Source organism: Ranitomeya variabilis, chromosome 3 (assembly GCF_051348905.1).
Source record: "Ranitomeya variabilis isolate aRanVar5 chromosome 3, aRanVar5.hap1, whole genome shotgun sequence".
NCBI lineage: Eukaryota > Metazoa > Chordata > Amphibia > Anura > Dendrobatidae > Ranitomeya > Ranitomeya variabilis.
This window is the reverse complement of record NC_135234.1, coordinates 690,853,321-690,872,921: the sequence shown is the minus strand read 5'-3', so window position 1 is coordinate 690,872,921 and position 19,601 is coordinate 690,853,321. Positions and strand designations below refer to the sequence as shown.

General features: G+C 46.8%; 2 protein-coding genes across 4 annotated transcripts in view; one reads left to right on the top strand and one right to left on the bottom strand.

The window, feature by feature from the left end:
* RNASEH2B (ribonuclease H2 subunit B) overlaps window positions 1–15,401 on the bottom strand; it is a 37,905-nt gene extending 22,504 nt beyond the window's left edge. Inside the window, exons 1-3 of one of the 2 annotated variants that reach the window (XM_077298103.1) lie at window positions 14,966–15,401; window positions 12,781–12,852; window positions 710–817 (exon numbers count right to left, since the gene is read on the bottom strand). In XM_077298103.1, coding sequence (XP_077154218.1) covers window positions 710–817; window positions 12,781–12,852; window positions 14,966–15,029 — 244 coding nt within the window. In that variant the 5' untranslated portion in view covers window positions 15,030–15,401. The remainder of the gene's footprint in view (window positions 1–709; window positions 818–12,780; window positions 12,853–14,965) is intronic. The other variant, XM_077298102.1, reaches the window with a different exon arrangement.
* DLEU7 (deleted in lymphocytic leukemia 7) overlaps window positions 15,076–19,601 on the top strand; it is a 48,082-nt gene continuing 43,556 nt past the window's right edge. The window contains exons 1-2 of one of the 2 annotated variants that reach the window (XM_077298106.1): window positions 15,076–15,213; window positions 18,830–18,959. The gene's annotated coding sequence lies outside the window, so the exon portion shown is untranslated. Of the gene's footprint in view, window positions 15,214–15,256; window positions 15,358–18,829; window positions 18,960–19,601 lie in introns of those variants that run through there. The other variant, XM_077298105.1, reaches the window with a different exon arrangement.

Here is a 19,601-nt window from a genome sequence, read left to right as displayed (position 1 = left end):
ATTTATCAAGACTAGTGCTTTATACAAAAATGACAGGATTTCATTGTGCCAAAATTTATGAAAAGACACGCGCCAAATTAAGTTTGGTGCAGTTAGGAGGCTCCACACCTCCTCTGAGCAGGTGCAGATTTGTGCCAAAGTCCTAGACTTGTTTGGAATAGTTTTATCAACTGTCAAAAACTTGTTTGGCGCACCCCCGATACTCCATGCCCACTTTTTCATCTCGTGTCAAGCAATGTGCAGAAATGTGAGACTTTATGCAAGATTTTAGAACTTTGTTTAAGCCATAAACTTTGGTAAATTACTTAAATGTTTGCAAGTGTCTCTAGAAGGACCTTGCGCTGTCCTTCACCGCCAGTCTCCATTTCCTGATCAGCGATGATTTCCCTGACCAGGACATATGACAGCTGCAGCCAATCATTGGTCACAGTGATGGCTCACTACAACCACCGATTGGTTGCAGCAGTAGCATATCCAGGATACCATTGCTTAAGCAGGTAGTGGAGACTGGCAAGTAACCTGAAAAGTGGTGGAGACCAAAGTGTCAAGGAGTCTAAACGGTTTTATACTATATACCTTGCCTGGTTAAATAATCCTTTAGCCTGGAAGTCAAGAATTTTAGTGTCTGATATTAAATTCTGGTTTTCGTAGTGATTAAATTACCTGCATTAATAAGAAAAAAAAAAAAGCTGAATTTTATTCTTTATACCTTCTTGAACTGTCTGACCAATAAACCATGACCGAAATTCTTCTTGGAACGCTTTCACTTCACAGACCTGTTGTCCAGAGTTGATAAATAAAAACATGGTTCCTTTACCTATAAAAGTAGAAAGATCATAGTTAGCCACCCTGCGCAATGTGAGCACAGGCACTAAGTCACAGGTTTGGGATCACGGATACAACGTCAACCGTTCAATCATTGCTGAACGAGCCAAGTTCTGACGCCAACATGTCTCTGATCGGCTTATGCTGGAGTCCATGGACTTTGCATAATTGCAAGTCCATAGAAACAGAATTATGCATGCACAAGTCATGATGATTTTATGCAATTGTCGCAGGACAAATACATCAAACACAAAGAGAGACATTGCAATGTGAATTGGGGAGAAAAAAAAAAGACAGGGAAAAGATGTGTGCACACCCGATATATGGAAAAAATGTCATTTTATTAGGAACAAGACACAGCAAACAGAAAAGTCGATAAAAACATGATTAATAATGTACATGCATAACGAAATAGGATGGTATTTGGATGAAATAGTCCAAAAATAGTCACCCAAAAATGTGATCCTGGTGCAGAAATAGAAATGTTGGATGAGATTGTCAAAAATATAGAAAAGACTGGTCAATTCAGATAGGAAATATATAAATACATATCGGTAAATGGTGTATGCATGTACACTATACATATAAATATACATACATACAATATATACAGTATACACATACAATTAAGAGGACTAGTATACAGACATGATTATCAGAGTATATTACAAAGATAAGCCAAGGTGCCTATTAATGACAGGACCCAATGTGTCGCTGCTGGCGGCAGCTTCGTGAGGGGTCCTGAAAATGTGCTGCAGAAGTGCCCTCTAATATGAACATTGTGTACAGCATTGTCAGAACGTGCCGAGTGCATATTCTGTCTTGCATTCCCTCAGTGAGGAAGTTAATAGACGCAACATGTTCATTCTTCAGGCGACTTCCGCTGGGACACCGCCTGCTCTCTATACTGCACAGTATAAAAAGAAAGACACAAGAGAGATAAATGCAAAAATGACAGCAGGAGTGTCGGAGAAGCCACTTCAGGAAAACGTCCTCCGAAGTTTTACAGAGGTGGATTCACCTGAGAAACCTCAGCACGCACCCGGACAATCCAGTACCATGCTGCAGCCGGTATACATCTTCACATTAGTGACATCATAGCTCAGCAGCCCATTCACTATGAGGGCTCACTCACACTTTCATATCACAAAGCGCTCCAATGTTGCTCCTGAAATGTTGGATGAGTGGAATCCGTCTTGTTCAAGCTATGCAACAATTTTTCCTCCCCTACCATCTATATGCATTACGTTTTTAACATCTTTTACATACTAATGCTCTATGTAACTAAAAGCTACTCTAGTTTTCAAACTAATAATGCAATCATATATAGATAGAACATATAGATATCCTGTACACAATTTCACAATCCCCCTACATATAATAAACTAGCACTAAATGGTGTTTATAGCCTTATTTAACCGAATAAATCTAAAAAAAATTATAACAAAAATAAAATAATTAATGACGTACGGCCCCCCCTTATTTTTTTTCATAACCAACCAAGGTAAAGCAGACAGCTGCAGGCTTATATTATCAGGCTGGGAAGGTCCCCGTCATTGGGCCCTTCCCAGCCTAAAGATGTAAGCCCGCAGCTGCCCCAGAATTGACACATCACAAGACGTGCCAATTCTGGCGTTTGGCCCGGCTCTTCCCGATTGCCCTGGTGCAGTGGCAATCAGGGTAATGGTTTATGGGGTTAGTGTCAGCTTTGTAATGTCAGCTGGCATCAAGCCCAGGGGTTAGTAATGCAGAAGCATAAGTTGAAAGAATAAAACTGTACTTGAAAAGACACTCCCAGACTCTAGCCCTCTTTCACCAATTTAAAAAAATAAAAATAAATCTGCTCCAGGATTATTATTATATTTTTTTTTAATAATAAACTGGTGAACGAGGTAGTGTCTTTTATTTAATTTTCTCTTTTTATATCTTTCAGGTTCCCATTTATGGACTTCTTTGGACTCAGTAGACTATGTCGGACCCTCTGAACTCTATGGATTTTGTTTTTCTTTAAAACAAATTGGTGAAAGAGGGCTAGAGTCGAGGGGTGTTTTTCCAAATAAAAATAAGTCTTTTTTTTATTATTTAATAGGTTAAATAAGGCTAAACACCCGTTAATGCCACATAAAAAGCACTAAAGAGAGCTAGATTATATGTAGGGCGCTTGTGACATTAAATATCTACAGTGGCATGTAAAAGTTTTGCCACCCCTGCTCAAAATTACTGTTATTGTGAACAATTACACAAGTTGAACATGAAATGATCTCTAAAAGGCCTAAAGTTAAAGATGACATATTGACTTTTTTTTTTTACTAAAATACAATGTATACATGGTTAGTACCTAGTAGCACCCCCTTTTGAAAGTATCACAGCTTGTAAACTCTTTTTGTAGCCAGCCAAGAGTTTCTCAATTCTTGTTTATAAAGGAAATGTTTCATCTTTAACTTTCAGCCTTTTAGAAATAAGCAAGTTGAGATTAAATTAACTGCTTGCAATTACCGTAATTTTGATCTGGGTGTCCAAACTTTTACATACCACAGTATCCATTCTATTCTGATGGTTCAAGCTCGGAATTTACTGTGCTCGGCTGATGAAATGTCGGCTTTCCTGGGAGTTTTTTGTGTAAACACTGGACTGCACACGCATGGTCTGTGTGCGGAGTGATTTTTTTTCTCGTACTCATTCACTTTCATTGGCGAGTGCAATGCGATTCTCGCATCATGCTGCAATTGTTTCCTCAGTCCAATAAAAGCAGAGAAAAAAAAAAAAAAACAACTCACAGATGAGCACTGCCTCATTGAATACCACTGGCCAGTGTCACCGGAGCTACCGCGTCAGTGTGGAGCCAGAAGACCGCAGCATCTGATTGCTCCCACTCCGGCACTGAGAAGAAGCACATCTCCGTCATTAAATGAGGTTATTTCTTCTGGCAGAACAGGGGTTAATCGGCCATGTTGGAAATCCCTGTGCTCGGTTAGCCACTCCTTTTCCCTTTATAATCTGGGCTCTGTTACTAATCCTCATCAGAGTTAGCTCTTGCTGCATGGGTAACGGAGGGAGAGGAGTTGGTATGGGAAGGAGAGTTGGAGGAGTTATTAGTGACTGTTTGGATTGTATGTGTAGTAATTCCTTATCCTTCTCTATTTTGTTGTTTCCCCTTCCTGCACGCCCCGATGCATTCCTCTGTTATAGGTGAGTGCATATTTTGTATGCCTGGAGGTTTCTGATAACCCTTGTTTGCATTGCATTGCTTGTCGGGTTGGTGTACTACAATGCACAGTAGCGCCCCCTCTTCCCTGGGTGGGGGAGGAGAAGAGATGGAGGGCTAACTCAGGAGATAAGGCAAGGGCGGAGGCCCCGACATCTTGCCATCTGAAGTATCCCGGGGAGCAGGGCGAGCTAGGGCCCCCCTAGGTCCCAGGTCACCCGACAGCTGTGTCGTGACAGTCAGAGTGCAATGTGACGTTTTCCCGCATTGCACCCCTACGTTTTATACACCAGGGCGAGCGAGCCCAAAAAGTGAGAATTAGTGATGAGAGAGTATACTCGTTGCTCGGGTGTCCTCCGAGTACTTGTTAGTGTTCAGAGATTTAGTTTTCATTGCCGCAGCTGAATGATTTACAGCTACTAGACAGCTTGATTACATGTGGGGATTCCCTAGCAACCAGGCAACACCCATATGTACTCAGCCTGGCTAGCAGCTGTAAATCATTCAACTGAGGCGATGAAAACTAAATCTCCGAACACTAACAAATACTCGGAGGTCACCCGAGCAACGAGTATACTCGCTCATCACTAGTGAGAATCACTTTCTGCACATAAATGCAGCCATTGGCAGGAATGAGACATCATGGGAAACCCCCGGGGTTTACAGCAGGAGGAACAGTATGGAGCAAGATCCCCATTTATGTTTTGCTTAAATCAGGAACTTGTGCAACATTGTTCTGGTAAAAGTAGCGAAAGCGAGAGTGATGAGAAGGCAATTCTGCTCTTCTAAAGGGTCACTATCAGGGTGGGATTAGGAGTGAAATGTCCGACAAAAGTTCTCAGTTGTTTTCCTGCTTTGCCATTTATGCCAGGGAAAGCTCTAGAAGTCCATGGCTGGCGGGTATGGCTGGATATCAGAGGAAGGAGAAAACTAATATATTGAACTCTTATCTCACCCCACTGGTTCATAAGTCCAGGGTTCTGTCAGAATTTAGGCTTCATTCAGACATCTATGAAAACACGTCCGGTCATTCATCGGTGTTCGGTCGGGGTCAGTTTTTGTCATGAGTATTTCTTCATCGTTTTTCATATATGGAAAACGGTAATTAGTTCTTACCGGTAATTGTATTTCCAGGAATCCACCTGACAGCACCATTGGAGGACGTCCTTCTTATCCGCAGTGGGACAGGAACCACAAGTTAAAAGGACCCTCCCCACTCCACCCACCAGTGATTTTCTAAGTACCACATCTGGATGGATGCAAAAAAGAGAGTTTATTTACAATTACACACCAATGTTACATCACATTAGTCAGTAGTAAAAGTTTGCAGTGGGAGGGAACTAGTAGTGCTGTCAGGTGGATTCCTGGAAATACAATTACCGGTAAGAACTAATTACCGTTTTCCAGTCCACCACCTGACAGCACCATTGGAGAATACCAAAGGATGTTAACTAGGGTGGGACTACTGCATGTAAGACTTTTCTACCAAAGGCTAATTGGTCTGATACGACATCTAATTTATAGTGTCTAGCAAAGGTAGAAAGACTAGTCCAAGTCGCCGCCCTACAGATTTGCTCAGCTGAGGCACCCCCCTTCTCTGCCCATGATGTAGAAATGGCTCGTGTTGAGTGGGCCCTAAGAGTGTCCGGGGGATCTTTCCCTTGGTTTGTATATGCTAGGCTAATCATGTTTTTAATCCACCTAGCAATGGTTGATTTTGCTGCCTTGCAACCCCTATTTGGACCACCGTATTGAATAAATAAGTTAGTGTCCCGTCTCCAGCTTTCTGTCGCCCCCAGGTATTTTAGAACAGTCTCCCTAACGTCAAGGTTATGGTAGACCCCTTCTTTTGCGTTTTTAGGGTGTTGGCAGAAAGGAAGGAAGGATTATTTCCTGATTTATATTGGTAGATGATACTACTTTGGGGAGGAAAGCTGGGTTATGTTTGAAGACTATTCTGTCGTCAAAGATTTGAAGATATGGGTTCTGGATAGAAAGAGCCTGCATCTCCCCTAGCCTTTTAGCCAATGTGATGGCAATTAGGAAGGCGGTTTTAAAGGAGAGATTGGCTATGTCCATATCTTCTGACAGTAAGTAAGGGGTTTTACACAAAGTGTTAAGGACCAGGTTTAGGTCCCAAGGAGGAGTTGATTTCCTCACAAGTGGCCTCATTCTCTGTGTGGCCCTGGAAAATCTCGCTATCCAGGGATGGGAGGCTAGTGATGTATCAAAAAATACACTAAGTGCTGCAATCTGTACTTTTAGAGTACTAGGCCGAAGGCCCTTGTCAAATCAGAGTTGCAGGAAATCGAGGATTTTAGGGATATCTGGTTTTGAAGTATCCACATGACCTTTTCCCAGAAAGGAACAATACCGCTTCCAGATCTTGTTGTAAATCGCCGAAGTCACCGGCTTTCTGCTTGCCTGGAGTGTGGTAATGACCTCTTCTGACAGGCCTCTGGATCTTAGGGTTTGCCGTTCAGGATCCAAGCAGATAGGTGCAGAGAGTCTGGATTCTTGTGGAACACCGGACCCTGAAGTAGAAGGTCCTGCCTGTTCGGTAGAAAGACTGGTTCTTCTGTTGACATCCTGGACAGTAGAGAAAACCAGCTTCTTTTCGGCCAAAAAGGAACCACCAGGATTACAGTTGCTCTCTCGTCTCGTATCTTCCTGAGTGTCTTCGATATCAGAGGAAGAGGCGGAAATGCGTACAGGAGGCCTTCTCCCCAATACTGAGACAAGGCGTCTACTCCTGTGGCTCCATCTAGAGGATTCAGAGAAAAAAATGCTGTGACCTTTGCGTTTGACCTGGCGGCAAAGTGGTCCACCTGAGGTGTGCCCCATTTCTGGCATAGACCGCTGAATACTTCCGGGTTCAGTTCCCACTCTCCGGGATGTACCGACTTTCGGCTCAAGAAATCTGCTAGTTGATTCTTGGCACCTTCCAAGTGAACTGCCGAGATGGATTTGACAGATCTTTCTGCCCACCTGAAAATCTGGTCTGCTAAGTGTTGCAGTGGTGGATGTCTCAGACCTCCCTGGTGTCTCAGAAATGCCACTGCTGTGACATTGTCGGACAGTATTCTCACGTGTCTGTCTCGGACCAATGACTGGGCCTGGCCCAACACTTTCCAGATCGCATACAGCTCTCTGAAATTCGATGATCTTGCCGCAATCTGAGGAGTCCATTCTCCCTGGTAGTATGTTCTTCCTATATGACCGCCCCATCCGTATTGACTGGCGTCTGTGGTAACCGTAACACAGGGATCGAGTACCCACGGTACTCCCTCTCTCAGGTTCCTCGGTCTGGTCCACCAGGTTAGGGATCTCTTCACCGACGGAGACACAAGCATCTTCCTGTCTAGGGAACTCTGTTTCCTGTTCCAGGATCCTAGGACTTCTCTTTGCAACTCCCGCGAGTGGAATTGGCTCCATTTCACACAGGGTATGCATGCTGTCATGAAGCCGAGTATCCTCACTGCATCTCTTATGGAGGGGGTACTTCTTCTGAATTGATGGATGTGCCTGATCAAGGCCTCTTGTCTGTCTTCTGGTAAAAAAGATGTTCTTAGATTGGAATCCAAGATCACCCCCAAAAATTTTATTCTGGAATTTGGGACCAGGCAGGACTTTTTCCAGTTCACAATCCACCCCAGCTCCTGTAGGATGGAAAGGGTGAAAGTGCAGTCTATCTTGAGGAGTTTCTGTGATTTCGCCATTATCAGGAAGTCGTCCAGCTATGGGACTATGGTCACATTCTGATTCCTCAAATAGGCCACCACTTCCGACATCAGCTTGGTAAAGATCCTGGCGCTGAAGCAAGCCCGAAGGGGAGACATCAGAACTGAAAGTGATGTACAATCCCCCTGTTCATTATGGCAAACCTCAGGAATTTTTGGTAGGAGATGTGTATCGGGACATGATAGTATGCGTTGCTTAGGTCTAGGGTACACATTACCATTCTCTTTCTTCCTGGTCAGAATCCTCCGAAACCTCACCCTCGGAAGAGGGGCTAGATTCCCTCGGCCTCTTCCGTGAAGTCTGCGGTTCTGACTGAGTAGCCTGGGGAAGATTCAAGCTTGAGATAGAAGCCTGAACCTCCTGTCGAATCATGGTCCTCATACTGGATAGTAGCGCTGTCTGCTCATCACCCACAATTTTAGATGTGCATGATTTGCACAATGGTTTCCGCCAGTTTTCCGGAAACTTAGTGGAACATATCGGGCATTTATTTTTCCCCGATTTTTTCCTTTCGGCTGTGGGGATGGAAGGCTCAGCCTAGGGTAAAATAGAGATACGTGGGCACCGTAAGTAGGGAGCAGGGGGAGGGGTGAGCTTTGTGGTATGGCTTTGTATAGCCCACTCACGTGCCCCTGAAGCTGGTCAGTCCCCTCAGGTCTGGCAGTCTCCTCCATTAGTGCAGATGACAGTATGTACGTATAGCCGAGTGCTCCCTTTGTCAGGATGGCCGGCGGTATACAGACCCCCCTGGTGAGTTTATATAGGTTTTACCTGGTTGATCCTGCCCTCCTTACCGCCGCTGCGGTGACCGCGCTGTGCCCCTCACCGAGGCCGGCGCTGCTGCCGGCGTCATCCTCCATGCTGGCCGCACCGGAAGGGACGCGGTCGTCGCGACCGGAAGTGACGCGGCCGCTGGAACCGGCCGCTGCTGGAAGCGGTCGCCGCACACACTTCCCGGCATACAGGCACCCGGGCCGAGAGCCCCCCCGAGGAGGAAACGGACCCGACCCCAGGAGCAGCGCTACACTGGGGAAGCTGAGGGACCCCCCATGGCAGGTATCAGCCGCAGATATCTTGCGGCGGGGAAGGGAAAGGCTGGGCCCCCCGATCCCCACCATCTGCACAGCACCGTCGGAGGACGTCTTGCAGTTCCTATCCGCAGTGGGACAGGAAAAACACTGGTGGGTGGAGTGGGGAGGGTCCTTTTAACTTGTGGTTCCTGTCCCACTGCGGATAAGAAGGACGTCCTCCAATGGTGCTGTCAGGTGGTGGACTGGAAAAATAAATTAATTCCGAAGCTTCTCTCCATAATCATGGACACGGCTTGTACTCTGGTGTCATCCATGTGCTGTCCCTGATGTCCACAGACCACAGGATTGTATGGTCCATGACTCTGGTTTTCACACATAACACCTACCCTTTGTAGTCGATGGGGCGGCTCACATGTCCGTGGGTTTGTTTGAGTCACAAATCAAAATTACTTAGACAAGTTTATGGGGCCATGAAAATCAGACAGCACATGGAGGGCATCCATGTCTGATCCGTGTGCTATCAGTGATGTAACACTAATCTATAGGAGAAGCTTTGCAATTCATTTATTTTTTCATACAGGAAAATTACTAATGAAACTGATGGTAAGATCTGACACATGGACCACACATTGATGAAAAGCTAAGGCTGTGTGCACAAGTCGCTTTTTTTCACGGTTTTTCGCTATAAAAACGCGAAAAAAACCCACATACATTAAGCATCCTATTTAATAGAATGCAATCCGCATTTTTTGTGCACATGCTGCGTTATTTCCTGAGCGGAAACGCATTCCAGGAAAAAAAAGCAGCATGTTCATTAATGTGCGGAATCGCGGGGATTCCGCACACCTAGGAATGCATTGATCTGCTTACTTCCCACATGGGGCTATGCCCACCATGCAGGAAGTAAGCTGATCATGTGCGGTTGGTACCCAGGGTGGTGGAGAGGAGACTTTCCTCCACGGACTGGGCACCATATATTTGGTAAAAAAATAAATAAATAAATAAATTAAAATAAAAAATAGTGATATACTCACCTTCTGATGGCCCCCGGAGTCTTCCCGCCGCTTCCGTTCCCATGGATGCTTTGTGTGAAGGACCTGCGATGACGTCGCGGTTCACGTGCGTGCATTGCTGAGGAGATCGGGGGCCTTCAGAAGGTGAGATTAACCATTTTTTAAATTATTTTTAACATTATATCTTTTTATTTTTGATGCTGCATAGGCAGCATCGATAGTAAAAAGTTGGTCACACTTGTCAAACACTATGTTTGACAAGTGTGACTAACCTGTCAATCAGTTAGCATTCTGCAAGTTAATTACGCTTGCGAAACGCTAGTGTTCAACAGGAATATGCATGCCAATTCCGCATGCGATATACCCGAGGCAGGAGTTGCAGAATTGCCGTGGAAATTTCCGCAGCAATTCTGCGACGTGTGCACTTAGCCTTACAAGATACCGAAGAACAACAGTCTGTGTTTATTTACATACGAGGAAAAGTACGCTCCTGCCAGCAATTCAGCTGCCCCACCTCAACAGAGCAGCACTTCTTCTCAGCTAATATGTCGACATGGAGTAACTGCCCGCATTATGCTGATTGAATGGTGGCTCCACAGTTTGACAGAAAGCTCCCTGCTGCTTATCAGCAGGTCATCGTCAGCAACTGCCTGCCTGCTAGTTCTTAAGCCTGAAGTTAAAAGCGTCTTCTAATCTGAAGTGAGCTTACCAGAGGGTGGAGGTGGAGCAGGGTCCCAGGAGGCAGAGCAGCTGCTTCAGGAAGCTGGCGGCAGGAGCAGGACAATGCTCTGGGCTCTCAGACGACATCAGTGCCAGTGAGCGGAGTCCCCTTTCCCATGGACTTCCCTGTGGTCTGTTTCGGGACCATTTTTCTTTCGCCCACCACAGGGAAATATACGGGAAAGGGGACTCCACTCACCAGTGCCGACATCTTCTGAGAGCCTATAACACCCCGCTCCTGCCACAGCAGCCCTGGCCTTCTGAAGCAGCGACTCTGCCTCCTGTGACCCCGCTCCACAGCAGCTGTCCCCCAGGTAAGCTACTGTTAAAGTGGACTAAGACATACCACCATTTAAAAAATAAACTTTTTCCCTAGTTTCCACCCCATGCTGGGATTTTTTTCTTAGTCCCGAGTTCAGCTGAGAAAAAAAAAAAAAAAAAACATCCGAGATGTCACCCATTGAATAACATTGGTCCGAGTGCAATCCGATTGAACTCGTCCGTTTTTCTCGCAAATGGGTATGAGCCGTAATATGCACTATAACCTTTTCCAGAGAAATTAATGTAATGTCTCTAAACTTTTAAGTGCTCGTGTCCAACTGTCCAATGTTTCAGAACTTTTTGCACAACTTTGCGGTTCTTTAACAAGGAGCTTAATGGCGAAATTCACAACAGGTGTATGATCCATGAATTGGCTGATAAATTTCAGGGTTCAGTTAGAATTGGTATTAAACAGTCCTCCACATCATGCTGTTCACATTTTTACATCATGAGACCAAGGTGACACCTAACAATTGATGAAAGGGACCTCGCCATTATGAGGCTTCAAGCAGGATGTTCTCAGACAGAAGTGTCCACTGACTTAGGAGAGTCATCAGTAGGGTACAACAGAGATACAGAGAGTGGAAAAGTCACAGAAAGGCAGACTGGAGGCCGTCCTCTGCCAAGTCCCACACTGATGATAGCTTCATTGTGAACACTGCCATTTGGAAAAGGATGATGAATGCCACACAACTCCAGGAACATTTAAGGGAGGCAAGAATGCACCCAAGTGTTACGTCAGACCATTCGAAAGTTTACATCAACGTGGTCTGTGAAATAGGCAACTTGCAAGGGTACCTGACTCCACCACCAGGCCAGGGAGCATCTACACTGGACAAGGGACCAGTAGGCCTCATTGCTGCTCACTGATGAAAGTCGATTCACATTGACCAGAAATGATGGCCGCCATTGATGTTGGAGACAGCTATGCATCAGCCACTGTTGTCACCAGACAAGCATTAGGTGGTGTTACAGTGTGGGCAGGTTGTCTAGTCAATACAGAACTGTCCTACACTTTGTGAATGGCACAGTGACAAGCCCCTACTTGAATATCATTAATCCAGTCATTGTGCCTCTTCAACACAGACCTAATCTCATCTTCATGGACAACAATGCTCCAGCTCATTGAGGTCACAACGTTGGGGAACGGCTGCTGGAGAATGGGGGACCTGCACTGTCTTCAGACCTGAATCCCATAGAAAACCTATGGGATCAGCTGAGTGGCCATGTAGAGACTTGTAACTCTTTACATCAGAACCTCAATGACGTGAGGGATGCCCTTCAAGAGTGGGACACCATGTCTCAGCAGACAATAACTCTCTTGTGAATAACACGAGACGTCGTTCTCAGCTGTAATTGATGCTCAAGGCCACACGACAAGTTACCCACCACTGTTGTTGGCTTTTGTGTCAATAAATTGTTTGAGATGAAGAACTTAGATCCCTGACTTTCATCATAAAATATCATTGAAGAGGAAACTTTTTATGTTTGTCATAAATTTTGCCCGAAAGCCAAGTATCAGTAACTTTTTGTAATTAATGTATACGAAATGGAAAAGGAAAGAAAAGTGAACTCAAAACAATGAGAGTGCAGCAAACTTATAAATCTACTAATTCTGCAAGAAAAAGCCATTGATTAGCCCCATAAAATGTCAATGGGGCTGAACCACAAGCAGATCCAGCAGCCTATCTTCTCTGGCACTATGACAGTGTTCAGTATAGCGCTCCCGCAGTTTCAGATGGAATGAGGTTAGTATGTAATGGCAGGGTCAGATTCTTCTCTCAGAGAGGCCGTGTATATCAGGGCCCTTATACGGACTACAATGCCCAGACCAGCTGTGGGTCTCATGTGTCTGTAACTGAGGGTGGTGGAGACCTGGGTTAGTCCGGGCATTGTGATAACAGAGGATGAGAACCATCATCACCTGTCAGGGGACTGCGGAGCTTCGCAAACAGCGTTTTATCACTCGGCTTCTTTGCATCTTCTTTAAGGGAATCTGAAATGAGAAATAAAGAAAAGATAAATCTGCCGTCTGTAAATCATCACAAGCATGAACATAAAATGGAGAAAAATGACATAAAAACGCCAAGACGCTTTCATTCATAAGAGAATATATACAATAAATGGTGCGCAGATCTCATCCTCTCATCCCCGAGGGTCGGGATTTATTCATGAAGCAACCCCAGCTTAGGCCGGTTTCAGACGTCAGTGGCTCCGGTACGTGAGGTGACAGTTTCCTCACGTCCCGGAGACACTGACTCACGTAGACACATTAAAATCAATGTGTCTCTGCACATGTCAGCGTGTTTTCACGGACCGTGTGTCCGTTTGGAAAACACGGAGACATGTCAGTGTTCGTGGGAGCGCACGGATCACACGGACCCATTAAAGTCAATGGGTCCGTGTAAAACACGTACCGCACACGGATGTTGTCCGTGTGCCGTGCTGGAGACAGCGCTACAGTAAGCACTGTCCCCACTGTGTGGTGCTGAAGGCTGCATTCATCTCTTCTCCCCCGCAGCGTTCGCTGGAGAGAAGAGATGAAAGATCAATTTTTTCTATTTTTTTGTTAAAAATAAAATTTGCTGGTGTCCTCCCATCCCCAGTGCGCTGCCCGGCCCCTTGCAGATGCAGAGAAATACTCACCTAGCTCCCGCGATGTCTCCTCTCTGCGCCGCCGCTTCTCCTGTATGAGCGGTCACGTGGTGCCGCCCATTACAGTGATGAATATGCGGATCCACCTTCCATAGGGGTGGAGCCGCATATTCATCAACTGTAATGAGCGGCACCACGTGACCGCTCATACAGGACGAAGCTGCGGCGCAGAGAGGAGACATCGCGGGAGCTAGGTGAGTATTTCTCTGCATCTGCAAGGGGCCGGGCAGCGCACTGGGGATGGGAGGACACTAGCAAAGTTTATTTTTAACAAAAAAATAGAAAAAAAAAAAATCGATCTTTCATCTCTTCTCTCCAGCGAACGCTGCGGGGGAGAAGACATGAATGCAGCCTTCAGCACCACACAGGGGGGACAGTGCTTACTGTAGCGCTGTCTCTCCTGCACGGTCCGTGTGGTACCCGGGCGGCACATGGCTGCCGCACGTGTGCCACACGGATGGCCTACGTGAACTCACGGACACGGATAACTCCGGTACCGGAATTATCTGGACGTGTGAGACTGGCCTTATTATGTATCGGGGTACGTCCCCACGCTCAGGATCTGCTGAGGGTAGAATGTCTGCACCCATTATGATACAGGAAAGATATATATCTTGGTACCGTGTTAGCCAGTAGATAGAAAAATGTTTAGAATTGAGTCCTCAGTGGCTGATACCTTTTAATGGCTAACTGAAAAGATGGTAACAAATTGCAAGCTTTGGAGACTACTCAGGTCTCTTCATCAGGCATAGACCTATATCATAGTCTTTGCCTGATGAAGAGATGTATGTAATCTCGAAAGCTTGCAATTTGTTACCATCTTTTCAGTTAGCCATTAAAAGGTATCAACCACCGAGGACTCAATTCTAAACATTTTTTGCACCCATTATGGACACGCATTTATGTTTTACACATGTGGATTTTCCTCATTAATGCAAGTCTATGGGGAAAATCTGCATGCGAACCCTAAAGAGAATTACACATGCTGCGGATCTGACAACCACGGCGCATGTCACAGCCTGCAGGCGCACTACGCTGTAACATTTGGCCGATCAGGTTTGACGCTGTAAAAATACACACGTCCAACCTGCAGCAATTCCTAACTGTGGGACGGCACCCATGGGGATGATGTGCCTCACCCCTGGGAGCAGAGATCACACAGGCTATGAGCCTAAATGTGCAGCTGGGGACATCACTGCCCTATTAACAGAAGGGAAAAGCAGCAGCCAATCAGCTGCCAGCTCTCATTCTCACAAGGACTTTCTAAATGAAAGCTGCAACCCGATTGGATGCTATGCAGAACCGATGCCAAAAAAAAAACCCCATAGCGCTTACAGGGTATCGCAGTTACATTCAGGCCAGTCCCGGCACGCCGGACTACTGCAGCTGCGCCACAAAGCGGAAGTTAAAGAACCGCACACTATGAACTAGCACATGCCGCCAGCTGTGTGTACCTGGAGCTACGAGCACCCACTGGTCGCTATGCGCATACACGGGCTTCTTCCTCCTGGTCGCCATGGTAGGACTACGAGCGGCACATCAGGCAGCAGAAACTTAGCGCGCTCCGGGCGGGTCCGCACGACTGAGCGGAGAAGGGAGGACGACTTTTTTTTATTTACCGATTGTTGCACTTATTAGTGCCGCCACAGAGGCAGACCTGAGAGGAACAGTCCCAGCCGTGAGCACACTGCACCGCACGACCGTGAGTCTCAGGAACTGAGCAGAACTTCAACTTGTGACACAAACAGCACAACACAAAACACCCCCCGATGGGTGGGCGCGATGGTAGCGTCCGAGTTCGGTTTGTTGATGTGCGCAGCTTCTACCCACGGGGCTTCCTGCCACAGTAAGGGGAGGGGATGGCGGTGACGTATCACAGGGGGCGTGTATGCAGGGGCGGTGACGTATCACGGGGGCGTGTAGGGAGGAGGCGGTGACGTATCACGGGGGCCTGTATGCAGGGGCGGGACGTAGGGGGCGGTGATGTGTATATAGAGGGCGGTGATATGTACACAGGGGGCGGTGATATGTATATAGGGGGCGGTGATGTGTATATAGAGGGGGCGGTGATGTGTATATAGGGGGCGGTGATATGTACACAGGGGGCGGTGATGTGTATATAGAGGGCGGTGATGTGTATATAGGGGGCGGTGATGTGTATATAGAGGGCGGTGATGTGTATATAGAGGGTGGTAATATGTACACAGAGGGGGCAGTGATGTGTATATAGGGGCGTGATGTGTATATAGAGGGCGGTAATATGTACACAGAGGGGGCAGTGATGTGTATATAGGGGGCAGTGATGTGTATATAGAGGGCGGTAATATGTACACAGAGGGGGCGGTGATGTGTATATAGGGGCGTGATGTGTATATAGAGGGCGGTGATGTGTATATAGGGGGCGGTGATGTGTATATAGAGGGCGGTAATATGTACACAGAGGGGGCAGTGATATGTACACAGGGGGCGGTGATATGTACACAGGGGGCGGTGATATGTACACAGGGGGCGGTGATATGTACACAGAGGGGGCGGTGATATGTACACAGGGGGCGGTGATATGTACACAGGGGGCGGTGATATGTACACAGAGGGGGCGGTGATATGTACACAGGGGGCGGTGATATGTACACAGGGGGCAGTGATATGTACACAGGGGGCGGTGATATGTACACAGGGGGCGGTGATATGTACACAGGGGGCGGTGATATGTACACAGAGGGGCGGTGATATGTACACAGGGGGCGGTGATATGTACACAGGGGGCGGTGATATATACACAGGGGGCGGTGATGTGTATATAGGGGGCGGTGATGTGTATATAGAGGGCGGTAATATGTACACAGGGGGCGGTGATATATACACAGGGGGCGGTGATGTGTATATAGGGGGCGGTGATGTGTATATAGAGGGCGGTAATATGTACACAGGGGGCGGTGATATATACACAGGGGGCGGTGATGTGTATATAGGGGGCGGTGATGTGTATATAGAGGGCGGTAATATGTACACAGGGGGCGGTGATTTGTATATAGGGGGCGGTGATATGAGTGTGTGTGTGTGTGTGTGTGGTATATTATGTGGAGGTGTGGTGTGGGAGGGATATTATGGAGCGAGACAGTCTGGGGGGCGGTGATGGGTATATAGGGGGCGGTGATGTGTATATAGGGGGCGGTGATGTGTATATAGGGGGCGGTAATATGTACACAGAGGGGGCGGTGATGTGTATATAGGGGGCGGTAATATGTACACAGAGGGGGCGGTGATGTGTATATAGAGGGCGGTGATACGTACACAGAGGGGGCGGTGATGTGTATATAGGGGGCGGTGATGTGTATATAGAGGGCGGTAATATGTACACAGAGGGGGCAGTGATGTGTATATAGGGGGCAGTGATGTGTATATAGAGGGCGGTAATATGTACACAGAGGGGGCGGTGATGTGTATATAGGGGCGTGATGTGTATATAGAGGGCGGTGATATATACACAGAGGGGGCGGTGATGTGTATATAGGGGCGTGATGTGTATATAGAGGGCGGTGATGTGTATATAGGGGGCGGTGATGTGTATATAGAGGGCGGTAATATGTACACAGAGGGGGCAGTGATATGTACACAGGGGGCGGTGATATGTACACAGGGGGCGGTGATATGTACACAGGGGGCGGTGATATGTACACAGGGGGCGGTGATATGTACACAGGGGGCGGTGATATGTACACAGGGGGCGGTGATATGTACACAGGGGGCGGTGATATGTACACAGAGGGGGCGGTGATATGTACACAGGGGGCGGTGATATGTACACAGGGGGCAGTGATATGTACACAGGGGGCGGTGATATGTACACAGGGGGCGGTGATATGTACACAGGGGGCGGTGATATGTACACAGAGGGGGCGGTGATATGTACACAGGGAGCGGTGATATGTACACAGGGGGCGGTGATATATACACAGGGGGCGGTGATGTGTATATAGGGGGCGGTGATGTGTATATAGAGGGCGGTAATATGTACACAGGGGGCGGTGATTTGTATATAGGGGGCGGTGATATGAGTGTGTGTGTGTGTGTGTGTGGTATATTATGTGGAGGTGTGGTGTGGGAGGGATATTATGGAGCGAGACAGTCTGGGGGGCGGTGATGGGTATATAGGGGGCGGTGATGTGTATATAGGGGGCGGTGATGTGTATATAGGGGGCGGTAATATGTACACAGAGGGGGCGGTGATGTGTATATAGGGGGCGGTAATATGTACACAGAGGGGGCGGTGATGTGTATATAGAGGGCGGTGATACGTACACAGAGGGGGCGGTGATGTGTATATAGGGGGCGGTGATGTGTATATAGAGGGCGGTAATATGTACACAGAGGGGGCGGTGATGTGTATATAGGGGGCGGTGATATATACACAGAGGGGGCGGTGATGTGTATATAGAGGGCGGTAATATGTACACAGAGGGAGCGGTGATGTGTATATAGGGGGCGGTGATGTGTATATAGAGGGCGGTGATATATACACAGAGGGGGCGGTGATGTGTATATAGAGGGCGGTAATATGTACACAGAGGGGGCAGTGATATGTACACAGGGGGGCGGTGATATGTACACAGAGGGGGCGGTGATGTGTATATAGGAGGCGGTGATATATACACAGAGGGGGCGGTGATGTGTATATAGAGGGCGGTAATATGTACACAGAGGGAGCGGTGATGTGTATATAGGGGGCGGTGTTGTGTATATAGAGGGCGGTGATATATACACAGAGGGGGCGGTGATGTGTATATAGAGGGCGGTAATATGTACACAGAGGGGGCAGTGATATGTACACAGGGGGCGGTGATGTGTATATAGGAGGCGGTGATATGTACACAGAGGGGGCGGTGATGTGTATATAGGAGGCGGTGATATATACACAGAGGGAGCGGTGATGTGTATATAGGGGGCGGTGTTGTGTATATAGAGGGCGGTGATATATACACAGAGGGGGCGGTGATATGTACACAGGGGGCGGTGATATGTACACGGGGCAGTGATATGTACGCAGGGGGCGGTGATGTGTCTATAGAGGGCGGTGATATGTACACAGGGGGCGGTGATTTGTATATAGGGGGCGGTGATATGAGTGTGTGTGTGTGTGTGTGTGGGGGGTATATTATGTGGAGGTGTGGTGTGGGAGGGATATTATGGAGCGAGACAGTGTGGGGGGAATTTTTATGCAGGAAGCACATTGACGGGCAATTAGTTAATCGGGTGCAGCATAGTAAATATTTACAGTATATTTTGTTGGCAGTATAATGATACTTTTTATTTTTAAGAGCACGGTGTCAGGAAATGCTGCCAAAGATGGACAAGAGGGAAATTTGCAGACAATATCTGTGGCCATGAAATCTTATCATGGCACCTGTACTAGATGAAGACAAAAGGGACGGGAATGACTCCAATCAGGTATGATGTCATCTACTGTATAAGGGACCAGGATGTTAACTGATGTAATACTGACTACATCTCATAAGTAGTGAGGTTCCTGTATGGTCTGATGATGAAGGTAACAACAACTCCCAGTATTTAATTACCATAGTTAAGGACATACTGGGAGGTATGTTCATGTCATACAAGTGGATCATGGGGCTGATCTAACACTGAAATTGACCACTGTAATAAACTCATTCATCTACTGATGGGAGTTCTGGCGCTGAATTTATCTACTGATGGGGTTTTTTCCAGGGCTGTATATACTGTATACAGTGCCTTGCGAAAGTATTCGGCTCCCTGGAACATTTCAACCCTTTCCCACATATCATGCTTCAAACATAAAGATACCAAATGTAAATTTTTGGTGAAGAATCAACAACAAGTGGAACACAATTGTGACGTTGAATGAAATTTATTGGTTATTTTAAATTTTTGTGGAAATTCAAAAACTGAAAAGTGGGGCGTGCAATATTATTCGGCCTCTTTACTTTCAGTGCAGCAAACTCACTCCAGAAGTTCATTGTGGATCTCTTAATGATCCAATGTTGTCCTAAATGCCTAATGATGATAAATATAATCCACCTGTGTGTAGTCAAGTCTCCGTATAACTTCTCC